Genomic DNA, 12,303 nt, shown 5'->3' with positions numbered 1-12,303 from the left:
CTTTCCAGCCCTCTCTAAGCAGTTTACAGAGTCAGCCATCGTGCCCCCAACAATCTGGGTCCTCATTTTACCAACCTTGGAAGGATGAGTCGACCTTGAGCCAGTCAAGATCGAACTTCCTGGCAGTCGGCAGAGTTAGCCTACAAGGCTGCATTCTTACCACCGCGCCTCCACTATATTAGAACTATCACTTTATGTAGAACAGGGGTGTGAAACCCAAGGCCGGTGGGCCAGATCAGGCCCAGGGTGTGGTTAGAACCCGCCCGCGGGGCCGTGCCAGTCTATCCACATCGCTTTGGCCCCAGTCTATCCAATGCAAAGAGGAAACATGCCAGGAGTTTGGGGAGTGGCGTCAAGCTGGCCACACCCACTTAGCTGGCCATGCCCACCCAGTTAGCTACACCCAGTGAATGGTGCCAAGCTGGCCACACCTACCAGTTGGCCATACCCGGCTGCCCCCCGCCCAGGTCAACCACAGCCCTGATGTGGCCCTCAATGAAATTGAGTTTGATACCCCTGAGGTAGAAAGACAGGCAGAGCCTTGGGGGGACGGCGGGGTGGAGTCAAGAGAGGAATCAGCCTGGAGTAGATGCGTTCCCACAAAGGGTCTAAGTTCTACCCCTCTTCAATTCGGTTGACTCTATCTAGCACCCATTTGGTGCTGACTGTTAGCTGACTAGATTCTCGTGCGCAAGTAGTCCTTGACCTACAACCATTCATTAATTGGCCATTCGAACAGCAAAGGCAATAGCATTTACTGTATTTTTCGGATTATAAGACGCACCTAAATTTAGAACAGGAAGACAAAAAGAGCCAAGGTGGCGCAGTGGTTAGAGTGCAGTACTGCAGGCCACTTCAGCTGACTGCTATCTGCAGTTCAGCGGTTCAAATCTCACCGGCTCAAGGTTGACTCAGCCTTCCATCCGTCCGAGGTGGGTGAAATGAGGACCCGGATTGTTGTTGGGGGCAATATGCTGACTCTGTAAACCGCTTAGAGAGGGCTGAAAGCCCTATGAAGCGGTATAGAAGTCTAATAAATAAATAAATAAATAAATAAAAAGGGGGGGGGCTTGACCTCTGTGTGCAGCCTTTTGGGGGGGGGGGGGCTTTCCCAGCCTTTTTTCTACCCATTTTCAAGGCTTTTCTTGACCTGTTTTCGAGGCTTTTCTTGGCCCGTTTTCAAGGCTTTTTTCTGCCCGTTTTCAAGGCTTTTCTTGGCCCGTTTTCAAGGCTTTTTTCAGCCTGTTTTTGAGGCCTTTTTGGCCCATTTTTTAGGTTTTCCTTGGCCTGTTTTTGAGGCTTTTTTCAGCCCCTTTTCTAGGCCCCTTTTCTATACTTTTTTGCTTGTTTTTGAGGCTTTTTTCAGCCCATTTTTAGGGTTTCTTTCAGCCCGTTTGTTAGGCTTTTTTCAGCCCATTTTTGAGGCTTTTTTCAGCCCGTTTTCTAGGCTTTTCTAGGCCCATTTTCTATACTTTTTCGGCCTGTTTTTGAAGCTTTCCTTAGCCCATTTTTAGGCATTTTTCAGCCCGTTTTTTAGGCTTTTTCAGCCCATTTTTTAGGCCTTTTCGGCCCAATTTTGAGGCTTTCCTTGGCCCGTTTTTGAGGCTTTTTTCAGCCCGTTTTCTAGGCTTTTCTAGGCCCATTTTCTTGGCTAGTTTTTGAGGTTTTTTTCAGCCCATTTTGGGGGGGGGGGGGAAACGGGCTGAAAAAAGGCCTGAAAAAAATGGCGTCCGGAGGCCAAAAAATGGCTGGCAGGTGGGCGTGGCTTTGCCAATATTCGGTCTATAAGCCACACATTTTCACCCCCTTTGGGGAGACAAAAATAGTGTATCTTATAGTCCTGAAAATACGCTAGATAGCGTTTTAGAGTCCTCGCTAAGCGGCTTACTGAGTCAGCCTATTTTGCAACCGTCTTGCTTAGCAACAGAGGTTTTGGGCACCCTCGTGGTCGTACGTCGAGGATACCGCCTGTTATTTCTCATCCCGGCCTCCGGTGCTTTGCAGAATAAGTCTTGATGTAACGCCGTTCTAGCCAGCTAACTAACAACTCAGCCAAGAATTTGGAGGCGCAAAGAAGCTGGTTAGCTGACTTAATCCACCGTTTATTAACGTCCACACAGCAGGAAAAGAAGCTACTTGCACCCAGGTGAAGCTTTAAGTTGCCTCCTACTAGAGCTTGGAGCTTTTAGGGGTCCATCATTCCTGCCTCTCCTTCCTGTCGAGATGGTCCTTGCGTAGACATCCTCCAGGTTTCCATTCGTCCGGCCAGGACATTCTCCCCCAAAACAGCTGGTCCCCAGCCGCCAGCGGTCACTGATTTTAAAGCCTAAAATCAGATTTATTTATTTTTCCCCCCCAACTGGCTGGCCTTACTTGTTGGACCACTGCAGTGGTTTCCTCAAATTCAAACGATGGCAGGTGGTCATCAGCGCCCCTTCCTTCTGGCCGGTGCAGAGCGACCGGCGGTTGATCAAGCGAGTGTCCGATTTATAAACACTGTCCCTTTAAGGGGGGAGAGAAGGAGACACGCGTTAGAGGCCCCCCCTGAAGACTTTGAAATATGGGGTGTTGGGGGGGAGGGGGGATATATAGTACGTGTTAGATTTTAAATAGCAATAGCAGTAGACTTATATACCGCTTCATAGGCCTTTCAGGCCTCTCTAAGCGGTTTACAGAGAGTCAGCATATTGCCCCCAACAATCTGGGTCCTCATTTTACCCACCTCGGAAGGATGGAAGGCTGAGTCAACCCTGAGCCGGTGAGATTTGAACCGCTGAACTGCTGATCTAGCAGTAGCCTGCAGTGCTGCATTTAACCACTGCGCCACCTTAAAGTAACGTGACTGCACTTGTATACTGTTGCTCTTTAATTTCACTGTAAAAATGGTTCCACCGCGGTAGACTAAAGCGTGCTCGATGAAAGCGTGTACGTGACGTCATCACAGCGCGACGAAAACATCGCGCTGTGAGCGGTAAATTTAAAATTAAAGCGAAAACCTTACCCTAACCCACCCAAACCTAACCCTAAGCCTAACCCTAAGCCTAACCCTTAACCTAACCCTTAACCTAACGCTAAACCTAACGCTAACCCTTAACCTAACCCTAAACCTAACCCTTAACCTAACGCTAAACCTAACGCTAACCCTTAACCTAACCCTAAACCTAACCCTAACGCTTAACGTAACCCTAACCCTAACCCTTACCTTTATGTGAATCGGCTTGCTTTAATTTAATTTTAATTTTATTTTAATTTATTTTTAATTTTTTTGTCGCGCTGCTGATGACGTCACATACGCGCTTTAATCGGTCACGCTTTAGTGGACCGCGGTTTTGACGGGTCACGGAAAAAATAGGAGAAGCTGAATATATTAATAGATAGTAGAAATACACCGAAGGGAGGAGTAGAGGGATAGAAGAAAGAGGGGTAGAGAGGGTGGGAGAGAGGATGGGAGGGAGGGTGAGAAGGAAGGGAGGGAGTGTACTGGGAGAGAGGAGTGGTAGAGGGGGAGGGGAAGTAGGATAGAGGGGAAGGATGGAGGGAAGATGGAAAGTTGGAGGGGGGCGAAAGAAAGGGTTTATGGAGGGTCGAAGAGGTACATTGGGTTTCTATTTTTGGAGGTATTGATGACAAGAGGGATGGCTGTGTTTATTGTTTAATGTTATATGGCCCCGGTTATGCACAGTATATACCGTATATACTCGAGTATAGGCCGACCCGAATATAAGCCGAGGCACCTAATTTTACCACAAAAAACTGGAAAAGTTATTGACTCGAGTATAAGCCTAGGGTGGGAAATGCAGCAGCTACCGGTAAATTTCAAAAATAAAAATAGATACCAATAATGTTTTTGAATATTTATTTCAAAGAAAAACAGTAAACTAGCGGTGTATTCAATGAAATACTTCACTCACCTCATGATGCTGATGTCCCGCTGTGATGATGATGTCCCGTGCAGCCGCGGGAGCGATGTCCCGCCTCCTATGACACACGGCACAGTGATTCCTATCATTGGATCACTGTACCAGAGGAGGTGGGACATCGCTATGTGGCTGCTTGCCATAACAAGGAGGAGGTGGGACATCGTTGCAGAGCGGCAGGAGGGGGAGGAAGGGGAATCGTAAGACAGCCCTGCATTACATCAGAACGTGAGGAGGGGGGATGGTGCGGTGCGCGCTGCGCGGCAAACTGACACAGAGGGAGGGGAAACTCACAGGGGCACTGGGCCATTCACGAGTGTCACCCAGCGGCATGGCCCCGCCCCTTTTTCTCCTCCATTTCGGGCAAATTTTTCACTGACTCGAGTATAAGCCGAGGCGGCTTTTTTCAGCCCAAAAAGTGGGCTGAAAAACTAGGCTTATACTCGAGTATATACAGTATGTGACTGTACGAAAATGAAAATGGAAAATAAAAAAACACATTTACAAAAAAAAAAAAAAAGACTTTGAAATGGATGCTGGGTGCTTTTATTTTATTTTCCATATTTTGTGCCGGTTGTGAATCCTGCCAGCTGCCTGGACAGCTCCTAAGTCCCTGCTGTATTTCTGGCGAGATTTCAGAAACGGTTTGAAACTTGTCTCTGCCTCCTCCTCTCCGCAACCCCCCCCCACTCCCTTCTAGCACTGATGATGTTACCTAGTTGGGTCCCGAAACGTCTGCAAGGAAACAGCCAAGCTCAGAGAGCACCAAGGACCCCACAGTCCTCCTCCTCCTCCCTCTCCTTTTCCTCTTTCTTCTCCTCGCCCTCCCCTTCTCCTACATCCCACAAACTCCGCTCCTTTCCAGACTTGATGATGTTACCTAGTTGGGTCGCGAAACGTCTGCAAGAAAACTGCCAAGCTCAGAGAGCACCAAGGAGCTCACAATCACAGTCCTCCTGCTGCTCTTTTTCCTCTTCCTCCTCCTCTCCACAAACCCCCACTCCCTTCTAGCACTGATGATGTTATCTAGTTGGGTCATGAAACGTTTCCAAGAAAACAGCCAAGCTCATAGAACACCAAGTTCCCCCGAAAGTTGTGACGATGTGATGGCTGACACCCCTGGTCTAAGGCCTCCTCATTGAGCAGGGGGCTGGACTAGAAGACCTCCAAGCTCCCTTCCAGCTCTATTCTGATTGATTGATTGACTGATTGGTTGAAATGGTCTAGGGTCTCCTGTATGAGCAGGGGGCTGGACTAGAAGACCTCCAAGGTCCCTTCCAGCTCTATTCTGATTGATTGATTGACTGATTGGTTGAAATGGTCTAGGGTCTCCTGCTTGAGCAGAGGGCTGGACTAGAAGACCTCCAAGGTCCCTTCCAGCTCTCTTCTGATGCTGAAAAGTCTCTCCAAGGGACACAGACATCCCAGAAACTGCCCGCAAAGATCAGTGGATCTTTCCACTGATAGATCTCTCACCCCTCCCTTGGCCCAGCTGGGGAAAAAGCCACCCTGCGCACAATGCGATCCTATGCTGAGCCACGCGATCCCATGCAGCAGAGCCACACATCGTATGCCCAGCTGCGCGGTGCACTTACCAAACAGGTGTAGGCGCCCCCCCCCCCCGCAATGTGATCCTATGCTGAGCCGACCGCTAGCCGCATGGCACGCTTACCAGCAAGTATAAGCAGGGTGTCTTGGGGGGGGGGGGCGCACACGCAGTGCGATCCTATGCAGCAGAACCGTGCAACGCAATCCTACCCGGCAGAGGCGCGTGGTGCCCTTACAGGCCGGTGTAGGTGGGGACGCGCGCAACGCGATCCTATGCCGAGCCGCGCGATCCTATGCGGGCGAGCCGCGCGGCGCGCTTACCAGCAGGTGTAGGCGGGCAGGCGCCCCGCTCGGGCGCGGCGTGCAGTGTTGCGCAGGAGCCGGCAGAGGTAGCTCTTGCGACGGTGCTTGGCTTTGCGCAGCCCCGTCTCGCTAGCTGAGCCGGGGCCGGAGGGAGGGAAGGGAGCCGGGCGGAGGGCAAGCGCGGCTCCAGCGGCTCTCCCGGCGCCCCTTGTGCCCTGCGCGGCGTCCTGAGCGCACAATGGCCCGTCCGGCCTCCGTCTGCGGCGGCGGCGGCGCTGCTGCCCAGGCGCCCTGCCCGGCTGGCTTGGCGGAGCCCGCGGGGGGCAAGCGGCGGCCGCGCAGCCCGGACCTCGACCATGCCTGCGCCCTGGCTCGCCCGGCAGGAGCCGCGTGGGGAGGAGACCCGGCGGCAGCCATGGACGTAGGTGGGTCGCTCGATCGGTCGGCTTCTTTCTTTCTTTCTTTCCTTCCTTCCTTCTTTCTTTCTTTCTTTCTTCTTTCCTTTCCTTCTCTAGCGTTCCTTCGTCTGATCCCTCTTTCCTTCCTTCCTTCCTTCTTTCCTCCCTTCTTTCCTTCCTTCCTTCCCCTCTGTTCTCTCCTTTCAGTTTCTCTCCCCCCCTTCCTTCTCTAGCCATTTATTCATCTGATCTCTCCTTTCTGTTTTCCCAACCTCCCTTCTTTCCTTCCTTCCCTTCTCTAGCCATCCATCCATCTGATCTCTTTTCCTTTCTGTTTCTTTTCCCTCCCTCCACTTCCTTCCTTCCCCTCTAGCCATCCCTCTGTTCTCTCCTTTCAGTTTCTCTTCCCCCCTTCCTTCTCTAGCCATTTATTCATCTGATCTCTCCTTTCTGTTTTCCCTCCCTCCCTTCTTTCCGTCCTTCCTTCCTTCCTCTCTAGCCACCCTTCATCTGTTCTCTCCTTTCTTCCCCTGCTTCTCTTCCCTTCCTTCTCTAGCCATCCATCCTTCGTCTGATCTCTCCTTCCTTCCTTCGTCTGTTTCTCTTCCCTCCCTTCTATCCTTCCCTCCCTTCTTTATCCATCCATCCTTTGTCTGTTCTTTCCTTCTTTCCTTCCTTCTTTCCTCCCTTCCTCCCACTCCCTTCCCTTTCTAGCCATCATTGCTTTCTCCCTCCTCCCTTCTTCCCCCTTTCCTTCCTTTCTTCCCTCACTCTCTTCCTCTTCATTCTGCTAACCTTCCTTCCTCCATCCCTTTTTCCTCCATTCTCCTAACCTTCCTTCCTTCTTTCTTTCCTCTTTTCTCCATTCCTCTAATCCACTTCCCCTCCCTTTTTTTTTCTCTTATCGTCCCCCTCTCCCTTCCCCTTCTATCCCTCATTTTTCCAGCCCTTCTTTCTTTCCTTCCTCTATATCCCTCTCTCCCTTTTTATCCGTCATTCCTTTCTCCCTCCCGTGCTTCCTTCCTTTCTTCCATACTTTTTCTATCATTCCTCCCTCCGTCCATCAGCTGTTGCAGGCTGCGGGGATTGCCATAGCCCAGTGGTTCCCAAAGTTGGCAACTTTAAGACTTGTGGACTTCAACTCCCAGAATTCTCCAGCCAGCAGAGCAGAAGGGGAAGGGAGAGGGGGACGATAAGAGAAAAAAAAAGGGAGGGAAAGTGGATTAGAGGAATGGAGAAAAGAAAGAAAGAAAGAAGGAAGGAAGGTTAGGAGAATGGAGAAAAAAGGTATGGAGGAAGGAAGGTTAGCAGAATGAAGAAGAGAGCGAGGGAAGAAAGGAAGGAAAGGGGAGAAGAAGGGAGGAGGGAGAAAGCAATGATGGCTAGAAAGGGAAGGGAGTGGGAGGAAGGGAGGAAAGAAGGAAGGAAAGAAGGAAAGAACAGACAAAGGATGGATGGATAAAGAAGGGAGGGAAGGATAGAAGGGAGGGAAGAGAAACAGACGAAGGAAGGAAGGAGAGATCAGACAAAGGATGAATGGCTAGAGAAGGAAGGGAAGAGAAGCAGGGGAAGAAAGGAGAGAACAGATGAAGGGTGGCTAGAGAGGAAGGAAGGAAAGAATTCTGGGAGTTGAAGTCCACAAGTCTTAAAGTTGCCAACTTTGGGAACCACTGCCATAGCCTATTGCAGCTTCTGCAAACCCCATTTCCCCGTTTGCTGCAAGGAGGCCAAAGGGTGGGGGACGGTGGGTGGGTCGGTCTCTATTCAGTGTATAAGACGCCCCCAAATTTTCACCCTCTTTTAGGGGGGGAGAGGTGCGTTTTATACTCTGAAAAATACGGTAACCCAAAGGTGCTTTTTTAAGAGGCAACTGGACTTCCTTGTTTTTTTCTTTTGAAGACATTTCCCTTCTCATCCAAGAAGCTTCTTCAGTTCTGACTGGATGGTGGGGAATGGAAGGATCCATCCTGTCACAGCGGAAGAAGCTTCTCGGATGAGAAGCAAAACGCCTTCGAAGAAAAACAAGGAAGTCCAGTTTGCCTCTTGAAAACGCAACTTTGGGACCACTGTGGCCTAGACCAGTGTTTCTCAACCTTGGCAACTTGAAGATGTCCGGACTTCAACTCCCAGAATTCCCCAGCCAGCGAATGCATTCGCTGGCTGGGGAATTCTGAGAGTTGAAGTCCGGGCATCTTCAAGTTGCCAAGGTTGAGAAACACTGGCCTAGACGACGGAGAATCTCCTCCACAGGCATTCAGACTCACTTAACAACCATTTGACTAATTTAAGAACCGCAGCGATCCCCCTTAACAAATGTGGTGAGGAAAAGTCGTAAAATGAGGCAGAGCTCATTGAACGAATGTCTCGCTTGGCGACATCCATTTTGGGCGGTCGTAAGTCGAGGACTACCTGTAGGAAACCTTGAGCTCCCCATGCTTGCTCTTCACCGTGTCAGGGTTCCAAATAGCGTCCGAAATTAAATCGGAGTCCAAGGCAAAGGATTCCTCAAAGTTCCAATTTAATTAAGAGAGCCATGTTGGCACATCTGGGGAAACCCGAATCTGAAAGCTTCCCGGTTTTCCCCACCCAGTTGAAAGTTCAAGATCGTGCCCCCCCACCCACAAGTCCATCCCATGGTCCAATCTTCCACTGCCATGCTGGCAGCTTTCACCCCTCCAGTTCCAGTCAGGTGCAGAGGTGCAAAGACAAAGGATGACCTTGCCTTTCTAGAAAGAATGTTGTTATGGCTACCTATCATCTAACTCCATACAATCCCATTTTCCCACCATAGAAAATGCATAGTAGAAGAATAGAAAGCCCTGACCCACTGTATTGTTCCTTCTTTGCAACAGGGCCCGTGACGATCTGTGGCGAAGTGACCATTCTGCACGGAGGATTCCTGCTGGCGTCCAGGCTGTGCCATCCTAAATCGTTATCCGAACTGGCCAAATCTGACTGGCCGGTGGTGGGCAAACCCATCCTGGAAGCCCTGCAAGAGATCTGCACCTCCTATTCCTGTTATCCACCCCAGCCGAACCTCTGGAAGAAAAAAGCCGCCGTTGTCCTTTGGTCCAAACTCATCCTCTCGGGCGTCCCGTCCGACGAAAGGTGGAAGAGCGATGCTTTCTTCTCTGTCAGCAACGCGATCCCGGAGATCAACCATACTGTCCTCTTCGAGCTCTTCAAGGCCATCAACGCGCCCCGGCTTTTCACCCAGCTGCTTCTGGCGTTGCCGGATCCCCTTTGCCAAAAAGAACTTCGGATGTTCGTGGAGTACGTCTCCAAGGATACGTCTCCGGCGGACGCCGCATTCTTCCTGGACGTTTGGTGGGAGATTATGAAGCACAAAAGAGGTGAGGAAGACCGCTTGGTGCTGCTCTTCCAAAACGTCACCCACCAACACGTTTTGGAGTCCGAAGAACTGGACCAACCTCCCAAGAGGTTCAAGAGCAGCCCTTCATCCATGCCGGAGAACTCCGCCGTCCATCTCGTCCTCCCGATCTTGACTGAAGGGCTCAAAATGATCAAAGACAACCTCGGATCGAGCAGGATGAAGTGTTACGCCCTTGCTAACTTAGTGGATGTCTTGTCTGCCTTGATGACCACCGAGTGCGAAGCGAAGGTGTTATCTCCTCAGGCTTACTTGGAGAAGATCTCCTCGGTGGTGACCCTCTGGAGCAGTGACGGCGAAAACCGATACAGCAAGAAGGACTTGGATGCGAAGGTGAAGGAAGCCGAGAGGAGCATGAGTTTGCTGGACATGGTCAAGTTGTCCAAGCAATCGGTGTTCTCCAACCTAAGTTTCCTCCTCTCCTTGTTGAAGGAGTGGTCTTCAGATCTCCTGGTCTTCTTGAATGATCCACGGCAGGTCTGCTACGAAAGCTACCGGCTCCTCGAATGCTTGGCATCTTTGCAGAAGAGGTCGGCTGATTGCAGTCCGGAGGACCTCGACCAAGCCCGAGTGATGTTGGAATTGGGCAAAGTCATCGCAGACCTCCTGAAGAAGGTCCACCCTGAGACTTGGGGGAAGAGCGCTGGCAGCGATTTGGTGGCCTCGGTCGCCATGGTGATCATTGACAAGAAAATGGACCGACACAAAGACGTGTGCTCCGTGTTTGCGAAGGAGAAGAGCTGGGCCTTGAGCAAGGATTGGGTGGCTTGCCTCGTGAAGAATAAAGAACTCTTCCAGGATCCAGAACTGATCTTGAAGTTGCTGGAGACCGTCGCATCTCTAGAATCCTCTAAGGATTCGTCCAGAAACCAAAAAGAACAACAAACCAAGATGGTTATGATCATCCTCGAGTGTTACACTGAACTTTCCTTGCCGGATAAGAACAAGGTCATTGCTGGCGTTTTGGCGACGTGGGGCAGACAAGGCGTCTCCAAGCTGATGGTAGCGTTCTCAGAACGATTTCAGGAGGAACTCAACGTGGCCTTCAACCAGATCATCAAGAGCGCCTCTGGGGAAACTTTTAAGAAAGCCATCCTTGCTGTGTCTCGGCTGGTGGTCCTCAACCCAGAAGGTACCATCAAGAAGATCAGCAATTTAGCTATCGCCAACTTGGGAACCCATCAGTACTTGGCCGAGATCCTCTGTTCATTCCCAGCTCTGAACTTCCAAGAACCTCAGGGTCAACCCGACGTCTCCGTCCATTTTCTCCTAGAATGTTTGAAGGAGGCGGTGTGGGACCGTCTCTCTTTCCCCAAGGAGAAGGAGCAGTTTTTAGAGTTCCTAGTTCACCTCATGCAGCCAAGTGGGACAAGCCCCCTCCTCTCTCCTCCAGACGTCATCCAAAGCTTGATCTTCCCGTTTCTGAAATCAGATTCTCCCCGGATTGAGCTCTGCTTGCAGATCCTCGACAAGGCTTTGAAAGTCCCATCGGAACAGAGCTGGATTCATACCTGCCACCCGTTTCCACTCGTCTTTTCTCTCTGCAAACTCCTGGATGGGTTCTGCCAATATTGGCACCAACCACAAGACCAAGAGAGGTGTTCCTTGGAGACCAAAGATTTGGTGGTCACCAACCTAGCGCAGCTTTGTGATATCCTTCTGGTCCAGAAGGACTCCTTGTCTCCACAGCTGTGGACCCAATCGGTCGCCTGGTTGCACAAGAAGATCAGCGTCTTGGACTGGACCATCGGCCTCCGTGTGAAGAACCTCTTTGGGGAACATTTCAAGAACGAAGTCCCGGCTACTCTTTTCGAGGTCTGTAAGCTTCCGGAGGAGGAATGGACCAGCCGTCCGCTCCCAAATTATGGGCCAGGCAGTGGGTTGCTGGCTTGGTTGGAGACGTGTTGCGTCTCAACGGCCCTGCGGGAGCAGATGCTCGTTCTCCTTGTGATTAACGTGGACAACCCTGAAGAAGTCAATCTCTTCAGCAAAGGGTTCTTGGTGGCCCTTGTGCAGGTCTTTCCGTGGTGTAGCCAAAGCGAGTGGAGAAGACTTGTCCACGTGATCAAAAGTCTCTTGGAACGGGAGATCCTCTACGTACCTTACTCGCTGGAGTATGTCCAGTATTTACCGTTGTTGAACCTCCGGCCTTTTGCCTACCATCTCCAGTTGTCCGTGCTTCTCCTGCGGGCCTTCCAGTTCCTCTGCGGTTCCAGCGGCACGACATGGATGCCAACAGAGGCATGGAAACACGTAGGAAGGCTCTATTGCCTCGGCTTATCCGATCTGCTGGGATCGGTGAAGACCATCGCCCGTGGCCAGTTTCACTCTGCGGAAGAGAAGAACGTCATCCGGGAGTTATCCTTCGTTTACATCCAGATGTTCTGCCACGCGCTTCACGTGGCCGCCATGCTGCCCAACCACAGCACTGAGGAACCTCTCCTGCTGCTCTCCTTGGAGATCCTCTCGCAGTACGAGATGCTGTACGACCTCGACGAATCGCTGGGGAGCGCCCTGCGCAAGGCGAACGAGGCCCACTTCCTGGAGTCCATCGTGGAGAACGTCACCAACAAGGAACTGCGCACCATGCTTCTCCATAAGCTCCATAAGCTCTGAGGATCCAAATTCGGGTTCTAGGAGGCGCGTGGGTTGGGGTTGGAGAGAAGCCAAAACAGCGTTCAGGTAGCGGAGAGAAAAACCACAGCGGGAAATTTGCAAGATCTATAATAAACCTTTATTATCTCTT

At 51.1% G+C, this 12,303-nt stretch overlaps 1 protein-coding gene across 1 annotated transcript; it reads left to right on the top strand.

Moving 5' to 3' along the window:
* Positions 1 to 5,913: 5,913 nt before the first annotated feature.
* Positions 5,914 to 12,303, top strand: GEMIN4 (gem nuclear organelle associated protein 4). Its single transcript, XM_032216363.1, has 2 exons — positions 5,914 to 6,193; positions 9,019 to 12,303. The coding sequence occupies exons 1-2, from the start codon at positions 6,007 to 6,009 to the stop codon at positions 12,171 to 12,173; spliced, it is 3,342 nt and encodes a 1,113-aa protein (XP_032072254.1). The 5' UTR covers positions 5,914 to 6,006; the 3' UTR covers positions 12,174 to 12,303.

This window comes from Thamnophis elegans, chromosome 4 (assembly GCF_009769535.1).
Source record: "Thamnophis elegans isolate rThaEle1 chromosome 4, rThaEle1.pri, whole genome shotgun sequence".
NCBI lineage: Eukaryota > Metazoa > Chordata > Lepidosauria > Squamata > Colubridae > Thamnophis > Thamnophis elegans.
The sequence above is the reverse complement of the archived record's forward strand: the minus strand, read 5'-3'. Positions and strand labels throughout refer to the sequence as shown.

Coding starts and splice junctions, on each gene's coding strand:
- GEMIN4 (XM_032216363.1), top strand. CDS start 6,007: ATGGCCCGTCCGGCCTCCGTCTGCGGCGGCGGCGGCGCTGCTGCCCAG. Junction 6,194..9,018: donor GGCGGCAGCCATGGACGTAG/GTGGGTCGCTCG, acceptor TCTTTGCAACAG/GGCCCGTGACGATCTGTGGC.